General features: G+C 47.5%; 1 protein-coding gene across 3 annotated transcripts in view; it reads right to left on the minus strand.

Annotated features, from left to right (window-relative positions):
- PITPNC1 (phosphatidylinositol transfer protein cytoplasmic 1) overlaps positions 1-20,700 on the minus strand; it is a 1,942,040-nt gene that overhangs the window by 275,520 nt on the left and 1,645,820 nt on the right. For all 3 annotated transcript variants that reach the window (XM_069655030.1, XM_069655032.1, XM_069655031.1), the window contains exon 9: positions 10,104-10,167. In XM_069655030.1, the coding sequence (XP_069511131.1) occupies positions 10,104-10,167 (64 nt within the window). The remainder of the gene's footprint in view (positions 1-10,103; positions 10,168-20,700) is intronic.

Below are 20,700 nucleotides of genomic sequence, written 5' to 3' on the forward strand. Positions count from 1 at the left end.
AAAAGGTCTGAGAAAAAAAAGAATTTGAATGCTTTTTTTTACATGTATATTCCGATCATTTTGATTAAAAACGATTGCATTCGATCCTTTTGTATTCAAACATTTCACTATAAACAACTAGATATAGGGGTTTGGCAAGCTAATCTTCTAATATGGAATTTCAATATCGCAAGTATGGTACGGCTCACAACCCCAAGTTGTTTTATAGCAGATATTCTAGACAGAGAGCCTAAAAGAGGACCAAACATGAAATGGAATAACACCAACTCATCAAAAGCTTCCCAAAATGTGTTGCTAGACACATCAAAATGCTCCAGATTTTCATTCCATTCCATGAATTTGAGAGGCTGAGAACACTTAAAATAGTTTTGGTCAAAGAAAGACACTTCCCTTGGTTACTCTGATCTTGACTACAAAGTTCCAAGAGGATCTTTAATGACATTTTTATTCTACTTTCAAATTTAAGAAAATTCAAAATAACAAAGGTTTTATGCAAGCCTCATACTGATGGGTTGCAAACCCTCCTTCTAAATGAAGGAGAATCGAAGGGGCACTCTTTAGGAAACACAACTACTTTCAACCACTTTCATAGATTTAATTGATACATGACACCATAAATCAGACCTTCTAACCCACAATTTCATTTCTGGGGTTGAACCATTTGAGGAGTGCAGAAATTGTCAAAGAATAGCTCCTTGCACCCTGGAGATGCACGTTTCTGCACAGGCACAGACAGCATGACCGGCATGGAGGTTTGCGCTTTTCCCGCGCTATGCGTGCCCTGTGAGTAACTACTTCAGTGTAGCGTCCATGCCCTGAGGGCACCGGGTAGGATGTGCACCACGTTACCTGTGGCGTGATCATGGGAGTCCATTCCACCCTGGGGGTGAAGTCCTGCCTCTGGGGTTCGCTGGAGTCGCATGAGTCTGCACATGCTGCTTTTTTTTGTTAGTCTGTGCCGCCATCCTTTGCTGGACCAACACACATGTGATCTGCGTATCTGACGTGATACTGGCTCTGGCTACTGTTTGTTTGTGAGCGTAGGCTCTGGCCTCTTCTGCACCTCAGTCGTGGATCTGGTAGGCTGATTGCCCTTGGACATGGAGCCGGTAGTGCTACTGCATGTATGCGTCCCACTCAGGCATAGGCCAGGTACTAGGGCAGAGCCCCTCTGGAGATTTCCCAGTACAAGAGCCATCTGGCCCCTCAGCATTGGGACTGGGAGGATCCATGGATCACTCAGCCGTTATGCCGGTAGCTCCGAGAGCCTCAGTACCTTGGCTGGTGACAGAGCCTGGGTGTCCCCTCCAGCTTGGCTGCTTACCGGGGAAGCAGTCACCTTTCCGCGGTGCTTTGGAGAACAGAACACACCGTGGCCTTGTTTTCCTATGAACGTACTCCTTGATTTGTTCGGGCAGAGATCTGGAGAATAGCTCTCTCCACCTTGCGAGCCGGTTCTTGAATGACCGGGGAGTAAGGGCGTCAAGCAGCTGTCCCAGCCACAGTCTTCGGCGAGGCAGCGGAGGCACATCGCATGCGGGTCCGATGTCGGAAAGGGTAATTCGCAAGGACGGACACCTACTAAAGCCCTCCACAGCCGACATGCGCCAGAGGCCGGTGTAAATTAAAGTTCCTAAAATTTTATAAGATTTAAGGAAAAATGAAATACAAATAAAAAACAGCAGGGCAAATGTCCCAGGGGAAGTATTAGAAACGAGTGTAATTAGGGGGAAAAGACCACAGCGCAGGTGAAGCAGGTCCGCTCCCGTTGACGCGGAAATGAGGACTGAGGGTGGAGGCAAGGGAGCGCATTCTCCCGGGGCCACACGCAACTAAATTTAAAGGAGAAAATACATTTTTTCTGGTGAAAAAAGGTTCTGTTTCCGTCTCTAGCAAGGGACGACCATGCAGTATAGAGGAAAGGGGATGGGACGTAGGAGTAAGGCACTGTGTAATTGTGCCATATATCTGTTGAATTAACTGTAGAGATTTCACATTGTGGACTACTGTCTGTACCTTTTGATATAATATTCCAAAATGTCTTCTGATCACAATTTCTTTCTTACGAGATAATCATAGACTATTTCTTTTTCATCAACAATAATTTATATTCTGTTCTTAAACTAGTAATATCACTTATTCTGAATGGATCATGGCTTTCAAGCTATCTTTTGCTGCCGTTCACTGTATTTCAAATTCCGTGTTGAAATAGTAGTTATATTTTTACTAGTAATAATGGAGATTACCCTTGACATTTCATTAAAGGTTTTATCAACATTAGCCTCATTCAGAATTTGATTTGACCTTAAGGCCTTTAAAGCAGATATCAAATAATAGGTAAGTTCCTCCCTAAATCAAGGATGGCCCATGTTATCCTTAGTCTATTGTTAGTAGTGATCAGATCATTGTTGTATTTATTATTAGGAGGGTCAATACCCAATTAGAAGACGGATTACTTGTTAAAACAACTCCATCATGATCACTTTGTATTCTATGATTGTGAACTACATTTTCAAAATGTTGGTTTTGCAGGTATATTCATTGGTAGGCCTCCATTCCGAGATCCTTACCCCAGTTCTAGAAATAAAGAGGCAAAGCTTACATAAACCAGATAGCCTTTTGGTGCAGGTGTGGACAAATCCAGATTGTTCCAAGCCACCTCCTCTTCAGTCAAAATACCTTCAAACATTAACAAGGGTTAAAACCGGGCATTAAAATCTGCAACCTCCAACATCAAAACATCATTACACAACAAATGAGAACAATGGTTTGATAAATTAAAGTCTTAAAATCTTAAAGTGGTCCAAGGTCAATTCTACCTTTTACTGGTCTGAAATATACATCACATAGAAAACAAATGAATGCCCCATCTAAATTAAAACACAAATGGAGGACATCTAAATTGTTAGCTGGAAAAACAGAAATCCTGTACCTCAAGTCAAGCTGACACCATTTTGACAATTCCCCAACCGGGGAACACTATACTTTTGATAATCAGGGATCAAAAGAAGACATACAGCCCACGTTCCTGGAAACAAAGACTCTTAAATCACTATTAAATCCCTCCAATCTTAATCCTCAATCTTGGAGGATAGTCCTGCAATATTCCATGAGACCATGGACAATACTTCAGCCAAACACTTGGAGGTCTGACACCCAAATTCTCTTCTACCTTTGGGGGATTCAACCATCACAGTTTCCTTGATGCCTACAGTGCTAGCCACATTAGAATCTATAAGGCCCTTACAATAGGCCTGTATCACTTCTTAGGGGCAACAATGCCCTGGTCTGATCTAACAGTCTAATATGTTTTTCTGCAAAACAATGTTCAATCACACAGGAGAAAAATAATAACCATCTATTGCTAAAAGACTATCAAGCAGGCTGGTACCAACTAAAGCAACTTTGATAAAATCACCCAATTTATTCAGCGATCAGAATATCTACAAACTGAAGCAATCTCTGAATGCATCACACAGCATCCCTTGACATGGCAAATCCAGTGAATAACTTTGGTGGAATGAATATCAGGACAATTTCAGCACTTCGTCCATTTTGGAACCTTCATCATGTAAAAGTAATAGTTGCTTTGACCCCACTTTTTTTCTTTTTAATAAATGCAGTTGAGGGAACAATGTGACCAAAACTAGAGATAGAATTCAGATTGTTTGTGCTCATCCGCCGTATGGGTGGTAAAGAACGGCTGTTAGCGGCAGAAGATGTTACAAAACTATAAACTACAGAGCCACATTCTTCAGATACAATTTTTTCATTATTAGCTACAGAGCGAAATATAGCAAGGACTGATTTAGACTAGCTTGGAAATGTATCTCTAGGATTACAAACAGATCAATTTGCTTTTAGATACTCCACTATCCCCTTTAGTGAACAGACTAGATCATGTAAAAACACCACTTCTTGTGAAAAAAGTTTAAATTGGACTAAACCATCTGTGAACACGCCACAACTAACATAAATGGGTGGAATATAATTACCAGTCATATCCGTATCACCTGGGCAAAAACATTCATAAGCTTGGGGGAATCTTTGGGTGGTGGGTGAAGACCAGCTACCACATATGGTCAACTATATTCGGACATAGATGAAGCAGTCTAAATCTGCTTGAAACATCAATCCCTTCTTCAAAACAAATCAAATTATCAGCTTCCCCCTCATTACAATCTGTCGGTTCATTATTATCTTGGGAAGGGTTTACGCCTGAAGAAGACTTGCTATACCTGGCACAGATCTGTACCAGCAAAGTGAATATATGGCACCCAGCCCGATTGCTTGGATGGGGGATCTGAAAGGCAGTCAAATGGTTCACACCCAAAACTTTACTTTTCAATGATTTATGAAAAGAGCCAAGTACGAATCAGCCATTAGCAAGTTAATGCATCAGAGTTTCTGATGGAACAATCTCCTCTTTGACCCCTTACATTAGGGGCTGAAATGTTTGTTGGAACAAGCTCTTTAAAGGTCAACAAAATAGTCTTAATCGCAGAAATTAGAAGGTTAACCTCTGATATTAGGGGTCTGATAGTAGTTTATTGGGTTGAGGATCGTTGATATACGTGGCTCAGAGGACTAACTGAAAAAAGGTCACTCGCAAAGGATCAAGCCAAAAGTGCCAAATTCTAAATAAGTAACAAACAATTACTGAACATATATAAGTTGTAGCTGAGCGCACCATCACCGTACTGTCACACAGCAAACCAGAACAGCACGAGTTAGGAAATGCAGCTTTCACACCAACTCCGGCTGGCCTGACCAGTATGGCTCCTTCCTCCTACCACAGCTATCAAACAGCATGACTTAGCGTGTACTTGGGCACTGGAGAACAACGCTTTCACTCTGGCTCCGGAAGGATGAGGGCGTTTCTAGAAAGAAGCCTGCATGGTGGTCTGCATCCTCGTTAAAAGCCCAACAGCATGGGTTAGCATGGACTTTGGCACACCAAGGAGCCCTGCTTTCATTCTGCCGAATGGGGGGCATGGCCAACAGGGCTGAATGGGTTCCCTTTTCCTTCCACAGCAAGCAGACCCCGCACAAGCCAGACCTGAAAGTTGACAGTGCTTGATGCAACAAAATCCAGGACACCCTCACTGGGAAAGTCAACTCCCTCAAAGATAAAATCCTCTCCAAACAACTTGCCATGCTAGCCAAACCACCTCCACCCACAGAACCCAGCCCTTTACCAACCCACACCTGCACCCCGTTCAGCCTCGGACATCACCAAGATCATTGAGAGTGGTAAACCTTTGCACTGCAAAGGTGACACTTGCCCAGCTCCAATCATCAAAGACTGTGCCGAGACACTTACTCCCATCGTCACAGCCATCATTAATGCTTCCTTCTCCACCAATTCGGTGTCAACCTCCCTAAAGGAAGCCAGGCTTCTACTGCTACTCGAGAAACCCTCCCTCGACCCCTCCATATCCACAAACTATCGCCCCATTACAACGGTACCTTACCTCCTGAAGATCCTGGATCGTGCATCTTACATCCAGGTTAAAGAGCATCTCGAGGAGAATAATATCTTGGGCACTCGCCGATCAGGTTTCCGCCCTAAGCACGGAACCGAAACTGCCCTACTTGACTTGGAAATTCAACTTGATGCCATCAAGGACACTGGCAAACTTACCCTCTTGATGATGCTGAACCTCTCCACAACATTCGATTTGGTAGACCACAAAACTCTCAGCTCACAACTTGCTTCGACAGCCAACTTCTCTCCATCTGCCACCAATTGGATTAGATCCTTCCTAGCTGACAGATCTTCTCAAGTCTTCATCGATTACTTTTCCGCTGCACCTACGCCTGTCACCTGCGGAGTTCTCTGAGGCGCCTGCCTCTCCCCCACCCTCTACAACATTTATACAAAACCCCTTTTTGACCACCTTGACCTACTCAGCATATCATACACGAACTACGCTGACGACACACAGCTCCTTATCCCCCTTTCTGGCTCACACGCTCACGAATCAGCCACCATTAACTCAGTGTATGAAGTCATACAAAACTGGATGGCTTCTCACCTACTCTGCCTCAATGACGATAAAACTGAAATCCTCATTATCGGATCCCACTCTAAAATACTTAACATTGACCCAGCATACAAGGAGTTTGCCATCGACGGAAACCGAATCCCCCACCTCCACTGCTGCCACAACCCTTGGCGTTTACCTGGACTCTAACCTTGACCTTTCGCGACAAGTGAACTCGATCGCCTCGTCAGCAGCCTAGACAGCCAAATTGCTACATGCTAGCAGGCCCTAATTCTCCACTTCCCACCACCTATCCATTGCAAGAGCCATCATAGGAGCCAACTCGACTATTTCAACGCCTTCTTTACCCGCACTTCCAAGCACAATCTAAACAAACTTCAAACGATTCAGAACAATGCTCTCCAAGCGGCCATTGGTCTCTCCAAATCTGACCACACTTAGAAAAGCTAGAAGAGATGCACACTACTGCCCATCCGAGAAAGGTTAAGTTAAAAACACTGTCCCTGGTACATCAATGTCTCGCCAACTCTGCCCCGACCTACCTCTCATGATGCGAGGAGAAATACTCCCCAACCTGACCTCTCAGATCTGCAAACTCTCACTTTCTGAAGAACCCCAACTTCAATTGCCTATCAATGGAGGGTAAGAGCTTTCCGGTCATGGCCGCCAAACTCTGGAACAATCTCCATCATGCACTCAGAAAAGAACTGGCCTACTGGACCTTCCGCAGAAACTTAAAGACCTGGTTGTTCAACTAACTTTGTTTGTCCTAAGACTCATCATTCTTCCTAATGCATTCCCCCCCTCCCTCAATGTAACTAGCGCTTAGATACCCGAGGGCTGTGTGCGTTGTAATAAAGGCAAAAATAAATAATAAATAAATAAGCAGCACAACTTCGTGTGGGCGTGGGTGCAGGTGCGCTGGAGTACGCTGCTTTCACTTTGGCTCCAGGAGGTGTGACCAGCAAACCTGCATGCGCCCCCTCCTCCTTCCACAGCAAAGCAGCGTGAATTCGTGCGGCTTTTGAGTGAGCGCGCTGAGGAACGCCACTTTGACTTTGTTTCTGCTGGGCATTGGCCGCAATTCTGGTAAGTAAAGGGATTACAGGTTTACATCCCTCCCATTCAAAAAGCCTTGCGGTCACTTCTGATGCTTTACCAGCATGCCGGCTGGCTCTTGGATTATCTGTCAATGTTTTCTTTCGTGTTAGTTGGTGAAATACTCTTTCAATGAGTGTGCTATTTAATGTTGTAATTTGAATTGTGCGGGTTGATGCATTTTGTGGTTTGAAGGGCCTGGTCGGAAGTAATCATGATTAATATGAAGAGGAGACAATATGCAGTATTTGAAATAAAGGAAAAATACACAGACTGCAGCAGGAGCTGAGTTACCAGTGCAGCTATAAAAAGCACGGTATCTTAAACTCGAGCACATTTATTTTTCTAAACAGATGCTCTCCGAAAAGTGCATCGAGCTGAACAGAGTTCTAAAAAATTCTCAATGTAAAGGGGAAGAGGATGGGAGCATTTGGTCACTAAATTAAGAAGCAGCACTGGAAATCAATGAACTGGAAAAGGCTACAGAGACCCTTCGAGGGGTTTTGACCCAGTGATGCCAGAAAAAGGGACAGGGACCAATCAGCTACCGCATTTCTGATAAAGCGAGCCTCTGGTGTGTACCTTATCGCATGCTGAACAGCTACAGCATTGCATGTTTGCGATTCACGAGGAGCTTTCTGCACAGCCTCCTGCCTCAATGGGATACAGAGCAGTTCTAATCACAGCCTCAGTAGCGTACACACATTTTAAACAATACATTTGTAAAGAATTTTCATTATTTAAACCCTGATGAATTTGGAGTTAGACTTTTACAAGGAAATGTTATGTCGTTAAGCTTGGCAGTTACTAGATTCTTAATGTATTTGGTTTCCATCAATGTATTCCCGCACTTGGTATTCGCCACCCTTCCTGGGTGGCATCAGGTAAAATATCGCCCTACATATGGTCGTCGGGAATGGCCATAGGCGATATTTTTGGTGGCGAAAAAATTAGGTGCGGGGGCTGCGGGGGTGTCCCCCGCACATAAAAAAATGATGCGGGGGTTGCAGGGGTGTCCCCCGCAGGGTCCATGTGTTATTTTCGCCGCAAAAATATGGCGATATTTTTGCATCGCGATATTTTTGCGGCGAAACTATGACATGGAACCATACTGTGGGTTTATTGATCAAGCCTTGTGCACTTTATTGCTATGTGTACATTCATTTTTCGGAAGTGGTCAATGCTGCCATTTTGAGAGAGAGAGCGAAACATTGTTCCCAACGACCATATGTACGGCGAGATCAAATGTTCTTCTGCTGCAGCTGGGAATCCAGGGAAAGAAGCGATTCTCATGGGCCCCACTGCACAGACTATGGGAATCACAAAAAAAAGGTCGGCATGGGCAGACGGGGGGGGGCACCAGGGGCGTTGCTAGGGGGGGAGATTAGGGGGGCTATAGCCCCTGATCTTTTGGTTGTAGCCCCTGATAGAATCGCAGGAGCTACAGCCAAAAGGCAAGCTAGCCCCCAGTCCCAAAAGTTCCAACATCAGCTTAGCCCCCGGATCTTTTCCAGACCTAGCAACTCCCCTGGGGGGCACGCATGTGTGCAGTGCCTGCCCAGGGTTATGGAGTGGCGGTGAGGACAAGGGGTAACGGTGGGATGGAATGAAAGAGCAGTAGACGCCCCACCGGAGGAAGTACCTCCGCCATGTCCGAGTGACACTTTATATCCCTCTGGAATGTCACATTCCGCAATTGGAGTCCATACACTGCATGCAACAAAGATCACTGACATGCCGGATCAATGGCATTGTCAGATGCCGCAAGGCCGCCCACTATGGCAGTCTGGGGGTCTGAAGCGAACGCTTAAAAGTCTGGTCTGCGGTGATAGTGGTATGGGCATCGAGGACCAGTTGAGGGTCCGAGCAGGAGCCCTGTGAAATCCCTTGTCAATGCTGCACTGTAGAGGAAATTCTGATGTGCATTTTTGGGAGTTTAAAAGGTGTGCAAATGTTATCATTTGCTGACATTAAAGAAATGGGCTATTTTCCAGGTGTTCGTGATTAATGTTCCAAGAGGCTACGAGGCAAATGATCAAAAATATACACCCTACACCCCCTCATCCTGCGTACCTATCTATGCGCACTAGGTGGGAGGACCCAGTAACAAAAGTCCATTTCCACCACTGGGGACATGAAGATCTCGTCTTGGTAGTGCGTAACATACCTCTCAACCGTTTGAGTTGCAAGGGCGGGTGTAAAAAGAGGATTTCGTTTTTTGGGCGGGTGAAAACCGGTTGAAATCTATGGACGGGTGCAGTGCTTGGTAGGTGAGTGAACCGACTCCATGGCGGAAAGCGGGTGAGTGGAGAGCTATGTCATGCATGTCATAACCATCCAATCGGCATCACATCCACGGAGGTGTCTTGTGCAACTTCCAAAAAGCATGTCCAAAGTATTTGGGCATAAGCCAGGCGGCTCAATAGCAGGTTGCATAAGCTTCAAGAAGCACAATCCTTCCCTGGAGCAAACATTGAAACGTACCGACCATTTCCCAGCAGCTGGGACGTCAGTTACCAAATCTCGCTGATTCGTGCACATCTCTGCTGGAAGGCTCCGATCTGAAGGAGGAGAAACCGCGTTCTCCCTTTCCCGTCCTCAAAGGCCTATGCAACCCTAACTACTTATAACCATAGTAACTTTGAGAGCTGCCCTTGGCTTCTCTGGGGAAGGCGGCGTTAATCAGGGTTGTGTAGCAGCGAAAAGTAAGCTAAAGGCTTGCCAGGACAATGGGACCAATCACAGATCTTCTGCGTTACCTTTCTTCTCGGATGCCAGGGCACTCTTCCCAGGGCATCCGCAGTGTTGTGCACGCAAACAGCCAGAGCATGATAATAAACACTGTTCAATGATTAATACCGGCTATAAAATAGCGTTTACCCAATTTCATTTCTTTCGCCTCACCGCCCATCCGAGAAACCAGCTCAAGCTTGCATTTGAGAGTGCACATTGTAAAAGTAAGGCTTCTATGCCCGTGGCTTTAGGACGCTCACTTACCATACCATTCATCCACCCAGGCAAAAGCTTGTCGGTGACCAATGAGCAAGACATCCCGAACCACCTACAAAGAAAACATAGCCTTTGGATTAACATTTGCAAGTCAGAGCGGCACATTAAGAAAGCACATTCAGAGAAGGCCAGTGCAGAAAGCTATGCAGCCACACTTACCATCAAGGCTCGGACTGGCCTATAGGGCAGGAGGCCCAGGGCCGAACCAAAAACACACATTACTAGAGTGGGCCTGCTTTTTGGGTCAAGTGGGCCACTTTTTTTGGGCAAGTTTGATAAGTTAATTCACTCTGCAGCTAGTAATTTTGACCAGTGTTGCTGAATAAATTGTATTTAAAATGCATATTTCGTATCACACGTTATTAAAACAAAAAAACGTGGTTACTATTCCAACAGCGTCACAAAATGAATGAATTGCCATTTGCAACGGGCCACTCTTTTTTTAATCGACGCCCGAGGCAATTTTAAGGCCCAGTGCGACCCGGTTACCACCTACATTTATTGTATTCTTATGTACTGCAATGCAATCTAACCTGATTTCGGTTTGGCAAAACCCTTCGTGTGCTTGCTCCCACCCACTGTTTCTGTGAAAGGTATACACCACCTGCTGCAGGCCAAAACAATGTCCAGCCAGTGGCTGGCAAGCGTCACTACCAGCACAGCATGCAGTTCGAGGCACCTGCCGCCAGATGTCAGCAGGCGAGCTGCGCGTGACCCTCTATGGTCCAGCCAGCAGGAGGCAGTACGAGATCGGCGTAGTCGCCAGAGTCTATGTACCAGCCACCCACCCAGCACAGCGTGACAGGCTCGAAGCTGGGGCCTGGAAGACGCTCAGTACTCGGCATGCACGCATCACTGGGTTTATGGACAGGCCGGCCCGTGCAATTCAGCTGGTTCTGTTCTTGCTTTAGGTCACAGCTCCCTCGATACTGCACTGACAGTGATCAATGCAAGCACTTAGCCGTGAACGCCCCGCTGGGAGCGCTCGCTGGCCAATAGCCTCAGCGATCAAGATATTACTGAAAACCTATAAAGCACTTTTCTTTTCAGAACGAACGCCGTTGTTCAAATTGTCTCATAATATATTTACACCTGAACCGCATTCAAAGGTGTCGCATCCTTTTCACAAATATTAACCACGGTTCTAAATACAATACATTAGTGAACCAAAAAGCGGCCACAGTGTTACTTTGTTAGCAAAGAAAGGACGCAGTAACCCCATTATCGCCCCCAAACTGCGCATAAGTCTCCCTGTTGTGAACACTGGACAGTCAACTATTAAAATTGTATTTTTAAATTTCATTTTATTTAAGGTAAATGTAATAGCGTTGAATTGTCCCCTGCCCAATTGAGCAAGCAGGCACTGCAGACCTGATTACTTACCAGTAATCTTCATTACCTCCAGGTCCCTGTTCCACGCACCAATTGCTTACTCATGAAGGCGGCTCTGCCTTCCAGTCACCTTTCCAACAGTATTTTCTTTTATAAATGGCTGCTGACGTGTCCCCGCAAGCGACAGCAATGCTTTAAGGCGGGGCCCCCTTTAAGGATAGATGGAGGACAGTCAGGGGAGCACTGGAAACATTTGGCCTGGGGGGGCAGTTTACTTTTCTGGCCCTTAGGACAATGGCCAAAGCCCACAGTGCAGCGGCCCCAACTTCCAGAACAAGTAATCTCAATACCAACCGCTCCCCCTTCCTCACATTCTCAACTATGTATAGAAGCCGTTAGTGACATTACTTTCCTTTTATGAACATATTTTTCAGTTATGTTTGTGGTTTCTTACAGACCCGCACCACTAGAAATTCTCCCACTTCCCAAACATAGCAACATTATTTCACCAGGATAATACAATTGGTGAAATGGGAAACTTGGGAGTTGAGCCCAGTTTCCAACGTGTTAGTTTGTAATTTGACAGTATGCTACTTCTCCTTCCCTCCCATCTCATCTTTAGTTTTAGAACAATGTAAAGAGGTTGCAAAGCTATCGGTAGAGCAGAGCCATTGCTAAACCAGGGGTCTAATTTTGCTCTCAGAGTCAAACATGAGCTGGCTTGGCCGAAGACCCATACCGAGCTTCCTGCCTTCCCAGCCCACAACGGAAAACCCATACCTGCTCCCTGTGCACCCACACCCCACAACATAAGATCCCCACTTGTCATCCTGACTCCTCACCAGCATGCTTAACATAAATTGTTAACATTATTTCTAGAGTAGCACTTTAGACTAAAAGCCCATTTTAGTGAAGCTTCCTCTACAGATGGGTAAGGAAAATAAGGCACAGTAATGAAGAGTGTGTGGTTCAGGATCACATAATGCATGAAATGTGAAAGGTGGGGATTTGAGCCCTGTCTTCCTGGTTATACAGTTTCCAATTCAGAAAGCAAGGGAGACTTCAACTTCTCCTTTTTCATCTTCAGTATTAGAAATAAAACAAATAATTTCTGCAAAGTTGTTATTCAAGGGCTAAACTAGTATACTGTTGAATACACCTGTGTTTCAAAGTATATACAAGGGGGAAAGTCTATTAATCGCCTGTATCCTGAAGCAAATGCACCTAAGAAACAGACTAAAATACTAAGATTATAATTATAAGGAATATTTACTATCATAATGTTAGTCTGTACAATCGTGTGTACTTTCAAAGCACCAAGTCACGTGGTAATGAAACCAGAAAGAACATAAGTAGTAATTGAAGCATATGTTCATGAAGCAAGTATGCATCCCTTAGTCAGAAAAAGAAAGGTGGTCAAGCAGTCCCAAGCTCGAGTGGGGTGGCATGCAGGTCAGACATAAATCTCAGCAACAGTCAACATGCTTACCTACTATTCCAGATGTGTACCTCAGTCTCATTTACCCTACTTTCCTCACTCCTCATCCTTCAGTGTCCTTCCCTTGCAAGACATTCTCAACACCCCCGTTTCTTCCAATTACCTCTCAGACCTCTGTTCCCCTTTCGCTCCATTCTTTAACTATTAATTCAATCCGTTTACCTTAGATTTCCTTGCCCCTCAGCACCTTCCTTTGCCCTGGCTTACAGCTAGACCTTGATTTGCCAGTCAGCCTCTGCCAGACACAAGAAGCCAGTGTAGAGGTGGAGCCAAGTACCCCCACCCAAAGCTCCTCCCCCATGCTGCCTATATGTTGCGAGCCAGAGTGTGAGACACGTGCACTACCAGTAAGAATACCGATACCAAAAAGCATCCTGGAAGTAAGATTCCCATTGAGAAAGCCATAAATGCATACACGACAATATGATGGCCATTTGAATGAAATCCCGGAGGAAGTGTAAAAACTGAGCAAAAGGGAAGACTGGTGACATCATGAAAAGCAGAGCTGACGCACCCAGAAGAGATGGAGACGAGAGAACATAAATATTCTATACGCTCTAAAGAGGAGGTATGAGCAACATTTGGGGCTTGAGATGAAGATGCTCATGCTGTGCTACAGAAATAATTAAGAAGCTATCAAGTCATTTTATAATTGTTCAGATGCAGTAACGCAAGTAGACAAAGTCTTTTTAAAGGCTAGCTATGTAGTGAATAGATTGCGGCGATGCGCCAACGTATAAACATAGGAAATGTAAGGACTATGGATGATTCCACAGCACACTTTAGCAGAGCTGGATCCCGTGAGCAGAAATACTTTTTCAGTGTGTCGCAGTTAGAAATCGGGAAAACTTAACCATGGAGGTAAACCAAAGAAAGGCTTGGTTGGATCAACACCAAGAAGTCAAGGCCACCATGGGCCTGGATGTGCGTATAAACAATTACAGAACGTGTGAAAAGAACAAACCTTCTGCCTTAAGTGAGGGTTCCTCAAATAATAATATTTTAAATGCACTAAGACTTGAAAATATGGTCTACATTCACGAGGTCAGATGAAAATAGACACTATGATGAGCTATATCGAAACCAAGAAGACAGAGTATGCTATACTCCCTCGTATTCTCCAGCACAGAGACCATTTCCAAGGCCGAATTCAAAGCCCTAATTGACTAGTAGATGGCAAGAGTGATGATGGATGATAGGGCAAGTTGGTGGGAAGCTATGGTTATAAACAGCCCACCAGCACCTGTGTGCCAGCGTGCATGCTGCTTGCATAGGTGGAATATTACAGAGGGGTACAAGGGTGCCAACCAATCATAGAGGGACAAGTAATAGAGAGCCCTATAGTTTGTATAACCAATGGGACGTTGTGTATGTGATGACGCTCGTAGAAACCTGCAATAGAGTAGGGCTTAGTTGCCCCACCTGATGTTAGATATCAAATCACCTTCCATGACAAGTATGGAACGTATACTTAGATGTTCCCTGTAAGCCTATCACCATCCCAAGTAGGTTTTTGTAGATTGCAACGTAGATTGATGTCAATAATGACAAGTTTTCAGTATATAACCTTTTTTTATGTTTTGCATTGAGTGTGAAGATCGAGCAAACGCGTTGATGTTCGTTTTAACTCCCTGTTTTAGGTAATTGATATTAAAACAGTCGCACTTTGCCAACTTCCTGAGCCATTTTTGATTATTGATGTTGGAGTAATATTCGGCATCTACATCGGTCTCTAAGTATTGCTGCCTTGTCTTAAAGGGCTGGTCGGACACCCCAGTTCACGTGGTAGCAGAGCTGTTGGTTAAAAATCCATCCATCTAGTAAGCTTTGGGGTCCCGGAAATATTGCACATCCTCCGCCATTTAACTGGAAGAACCCGAGGTTCCCTGCAGATAGCGGCCGTTAGTTTAAAAACCTTGCAAGTACAGATGGGACGGGTACTTCGTTTTCGAGTGATATCCATTCCCGACATCTACAGGAAGCTAAGTGGACTGAAAGCTGAAGTGGCTGGTTTGAGGAGGAGACGATCCTGAGGGTCGGAAGTCGAAAATGAAAATGGTGAGTAGGCCGAGTGAGGTGGCAAATTGAATGAGCACTGAGTGGGGAAGAGTGATAACGGGGATAGAGTAAAGCAGGGTTGGTTTGGGTATCTTATTATTTATTTAAAAATGAGCTGAGTCAAAGTTTAAGGTATATAGACGAGGAGCGATCTATATAGCAAGCCTGTTAACCTACGTCAAGGATGTTTAGAAGGAGCTTGTCCTAAAGTCCCAAGTGGACGTATAAAGGCTATGAACGTTCAAGGCATTGTTAACGAGGACAACTCATACTCTATAAGAGTAATTTTTAGGGGCAGATATAGTCACGAAGAGCATGGACTAAAGTATATGTGGGCCGGGCCAGTCTGTCAAGTATTGTCTGTCTGTCTGAAGATTGTATATTATATATGTGATAAAGAAATGAAATACTGAGAAATAAGAAAAGAAATAGACTATGGTGGAAACAATGAGATTGGAAATTTGATCATTTGTTAACTGATAAATTAATAGTTACTCACCATAGTGACTAACATACTCTTAGTCCATCGTGCCCTTTCCTCCATATTGTATGGGCGACACGCGCGAGGGATGGGAGACGGAACCTTTTTCACCAGAAAAATCTTCTTCCCCTTAAAATTTAGAGGTGTGCGGGGGCGGCCCAGGGAGCATGCGCTCGCCTGACTCCACCCAACGGCGCCACTCCTCAGTCCCCATTGACGTGTCGACAATATGCAATATTGCCTAATGACACCAGTATTATTAGGGAGGAGGATGGTGGGACGTATGGAGGAAAGGGGACTATGGACTAAGAGTACATTAGTCACTACGGTGAGCAACTATGAATTACTCTTACGTCCCGTCCCCTTTCCTCCATACTGTATGGCGATTACAACTGACTGTAGCCCCAGGGTAGAGATCCTCCTTAAGCAAACAGGTTTCTCAGAACCACCTGCCCGAAAGCAGTGTCTGACCTAGAGGCGACGTCCAGACAGTAGTGCTTGCAAAAAGCCGAGGGGGTGGCCCAGGTGGCCGCCCTACTGATGACTTGGACACGGCACATGGCGCTGATAGCAATGGCATGCAGATTGGCCGGAACCGGCCTGTGTTGCCCCTCATAGGCCTCATTGATGGCCGCGACCATCCACCTTGAGATGCAGGCCTGATAACCTAGCCTTGCCCCACCGAAGGTGACAAAAAGGGCATCCGACTTGCGGAAATCCTTGGTCCTGTCCAATTAATACTTCAGAGCGTGTCTGACATCGAGACGATGCAAGACTCTCTGAGGTTCATCTTTGGGATTGGAGAGGAAAGTACGTAGAACAATCTCCTCGTTAAGGTGCAAGGCGGATGGGACCTTGGGTTGGAAAGCAGGTTGCGTCCGGAGGACCACCTTATCTTTGTGAAAAAGTGGTGTAGGACTCTGTGGCCACGAGAGCCTGGAACTCGCTGACTCTGCAAGCTGAGGTGAGGCCCACGAGCAGAGCTGTCTTTATGGTAACCAATCTGATGTCAGCGGAAGCCATTGGCTTGAATGGTTTGTGGGCCAATGCGCCCAATACTACATTGAGGTCCCAGACTGGATGAGGCCTACGGGCGGATAGAGTCTGTGGAGACCCACCAGGTGCCGCTTGACCACAGGGTTAGAGGAGGAAAAAAGACCCTCCTCTGAATTTGTGTAGGCACTTATGGCTGCCAAGTAGGTGCGGCATGTGTCGACTTGCACTCCGGAGTGTGCGAGGTGCGCCGAAAAGGAGAGGACATCATCCAAAGAACACTTGAGCGGGTTGATCTCCTTAGAGCTGGCCCAATGACAGAATCTAGCCCATTTGCTCTTGTATTGGCTCCCGGAAGCTTTGCTTCTGGCGCCCTGAATGATGTCCAGGTTAGCCTGCGACAGGTTCAAGTTTTTCAGTGTTACTTGCTCAGGAACCACGCTGCAAGGGCAAGTTTGTGAGGTGCAGGGTGGAGCACCCTGCCCCCCTGCTGTGTCAGGACCAGAGCGGGGGCTAACGGTAGGTGAATGGGAGGCCTGCCCGATAGGCTGAGCAGCTCGGAGAACCATGGTCTCGCAAGCCACCAGGGAGCTATCGAAATGACGCTGAGGTGACACGATTGCTTTATCCTGCAGATCACCCTGTGGACCAGGGGGGTGGGCGGGAAGGCGTACGCCCACATGTAGTTCCACTGTAGGTGGAATTCAACGCCCAGGGAGCCGGGGCCCTTCCCCTGCCAGGAGGCGAACTGCCGGCATTTTTTGTTGTCGTGGGAGGCAAACAGATCCACTTGGGGATGCCCCCATCTGAGGAAGAGTTCCTCCAGTATCAGGTCGTTCAATTGCCACTCGTAATTGTCCACCCCCAGTCTGCTGAGTCTGTCCCCCTCCAGGTTCGACTCCCCCGGGAGGTGGACCGCAATGAGGTAGATGTTCTCCAGGGCCCATTCCCGCATGCTGATTGCGAGGTGGCACAGTGGAGGAGATCTGGTACCCCCCCTGCTTGTTCACATAATACATGCTGGTGGAGTTGTCAGTCTGGATAAGTACTGTCTTGCCCTCTATGAGAGGGAGGAAGGCTTTGAGGGCCAGCCATATGGCCTTCAACTCTAGCCAGTTCATGTGGGACTCCTCCTCCTGCCGGGTCCAGACTCCATGGAGACTGTGGTTGTCCAGAGTGGCTCCCCAGCCCTCCAGGTAGGAGTCAGTTGTGACAGTGACCTGAGGAAAGGCTGCCTGAATGGCTTGCCTGGCCATAGGTTGAAGTCTGCGGACCATCAGAGGAGGTCCGAGCGGAGAGACATAGGAATGTCCACAGGCTCCGACTGCGAGCCCCTCTCCTGATTCCAGGAAGCTGCGAAGTGCAGCTGCAGTTTCCAAATCCTGAGTCTCGTGTGGGGGACGGCCAGAAGGCCCGCCGCCATAATGCCCAGTAGGTGTTAGTACCACCAAGCGAGGTCACTGTCTTGGAGAGGAAGTGAGTAGTAGCTCTCTTGATGGCCGTGATCTTGTCCTCTGAAGGGAACACCCTCTCGGAGCAGGTGTCCCAGATGAGGCCCAGGAAGGTCAGCTTCTGCGTGGGCTGCAGCTGAGACTTCTCGAGATTGATAGTAAACCCCAGGTCATGGAGTGTGTTCATAAGCGCGAAAGAGGTGTGAAGAACCGCCTCCGGAGATGATCGTCCAGATATGGGTAGATGCGGTGGCCCTGGGCCCTGAGTAGAGCTGCCACCGCATTCATCAGTCTGGTGAATACCCTGGGGGCTGCGCTGAGGCCAAAGGGTCGAACCTTGTACTGGAAAGGGCAGCCCATGATCCTGAAGCACAAAGGACCGATGCGGTTGCCAAATCGGGGCGTGCAGATACACGTCCTTCAGATCCAGGGAGCACATCCAGTCTCCCCTGTTCAGTGTCTCCGCAATGAGAGCTGGCATAACCATCTTGAATCTTTGTAGAGGTAGGGAGAGGTTGAGGGTGGAAAGGTCCAACACAACTCTCAGGCCAGCCTGGTTCTTCTGTATGACGAAAATCCTGGAATAGAAACCCAATCCTCTCTGGAAGGCTGGGACTTCTTCCACTGCCTGGCTCTCTACGAGCGACCGGACTTCCTCCAACAGAGTTGCTGTCCCAATCTGTGGGAGAGGATGGGAGGAGGGAGCAGAGGAAGGGACCGGTAGGCAGTACTCCGTGGAGACTACGTCTAGGATCCAGGGGACTGAAAAGTTTTGGCACCAAAACTGCACGTGAGAGGCAAGCCTGTCCCCCACCGGAGACACGTGGACCCGGAGGGGCGTGACATGCTTTTTTTCCTGAGGCTGCTGAGGAGGGGGATTGGAAAAAACCCTTGCCCCCCCTTTTGTTGTTACCTACGATGCTGACTCGGGGAACAGTCAGGTTGTCTGGACTTCCGTTCCTGGAAGCCTCAGAACCCTCCAGACACCCGCCCTTTGTCAGAGCGTGGATTGGACTGGATGTACGCCTTTGGCGTGGCATTCGTAAGAATAAAGACTTAGCTGTCTGTGAGCTGATGTTCTTTTTATCTAATTGTTCATCCATGAAGGAGTGGAAGAGGTCACTACTCTCGAATGGAATGTCTAATATGTGTTCCTGGACGTCCGGGTTGAACTTCGTAGCCCAGATCCAGGCTATCCTTTTCATGTCTGTTACGATGCAGATGGCCCGGCCAGAGGTATCGATATGGGCCACTGAGGACTCCATGATGTCGGACGCTACCAGCCTGGCTTCTCCTAGTCCTGCTTTGAATCAAGCCTGGCTTTGGGGCGGGAGTTCCGGGAGGAAGTCCGCGATTTTCCACCAGAGCTTTTGTTAGTAGCTGCCAGCATGGCATCGGCGTTGGCTTGACACAGGTGCAGGGAGGTGTTGGAGTACAGTTTTTTCCTGTACGCCTCCAAGATCTTCTCCTCCTTGCCTAGCAGCACTGAGGACGACTGAGGCTTAGAATAGAGTGACGCTGCAGCGATCACCGAGGAGTGTGACTGCGGATGAGCCTAAAGCAAGTGTATCCCCCTCTAGCTGTCTGTACTTGGCGTTGAGCCGCCGATTGACAGTTTGGGCCGAGTGTAGCTTGAGCCACCCCTTCTTGCCCAGGGCAACATTGTCCTTCTGCATCGGGATCCCCATCTTGGAAGGGGGCCTTAGCAAAAGGACTTCTGCCAGGACTCCCTCCTCGGGCTGCTCAACCTCTGGCTGAGGAAGGCCCAGATAATCCGCCAGGACAGCAAGGTGTTCGTGGAAGGCCCTCGCTGACGATGGCGTATCGGGGTCCTCCTCCTAGTCTGTGTCCGCCTGAGTGCCCTGAGGATCCAGAACTGGTGGAGGGGTACTGGGGCTGCGGTGTGAGAACCGGAGCCTGTAAAACCGCCTGTACTGCCGGAGGCATGGGGGCAGGAGCAGATGCCGGCAAAGGAAGTGCAGGCAGTGCTGGGGCCTGAGGCACCGGAACCATTGGAGGAATGACTAAGGGTACCAGTGGGGTGACCTGAGGGAGCATGTCCCTGATAAAATCCCGAAGGATAGACCCCATCTGGGGTGTTTGCATCAGCGCCAAAAACCTTTCGAATAACCTGTCTGAGGAGGTGGCAGGAGATATTGACGGAGTGGTCACGGGCTGCTGGGGCCAGGGCACGCTCTTTCTGGAATGCAGGGGGAACCTGCCCTGCGCTGCTGATGGATAAGCTGTAGGCCACGTACCTGGTTGACCAAAGTCCCAACTTGTAACTCGTTCTTGCGACCCGCTCTGCTAGAAGAGGTACCAGACGAGTGGCCATTTTGCCTGGTGCAGCAGCCATTTTGTCGAGCTGCGTGCCACGTGCCGGAGTCATGGTGCCTGGCTCGCTGGAACCAGCCCCGTCCAAGACGCTTGGTGTTGGAACGTAAGGCCTATCCTGCACCTAAGGCTGGAGCCTGGAATGCCCTCGGTAGAACTGATGGTAGTGCCGCGTGAAGGCACCCCCTCGGACATGATGCCGCTACTAGGGGGTTGCCCCTCAGGAGTAAGCCCAGTATAAGAACCTTGCCGTCGCTCAGTACCGATACCGTAAGGATCAGGAGACCGCTCGGCCATAAGGCCGGTAGCTGGACTAGCCTCAGTACGTGCGCTGGTCCTAGAGCCCGACAGGCCCCTCCTGGCCGGGCCCTTCTTCGGAAAGGAGTCGCCCTTGCGGGTTGCTATGCTGAATAGAGGCCTTGTCTTTAGCCTCGAACG

Source organism: Ambystoma mexicanum, chromosome 3q (assembly GCF_040938575.1).
Source record: "Ambystoma mexicanum isolate Mex_15411 chromosome 3q, UKY_AmexF1_1, whole genome shotgun sequence".
NCBI lineage: Eukaryota > Metazoa > Chordata > Amphibia > Caudata > Ambystomatidae > Ambystoma > Ambystoma mexicanum.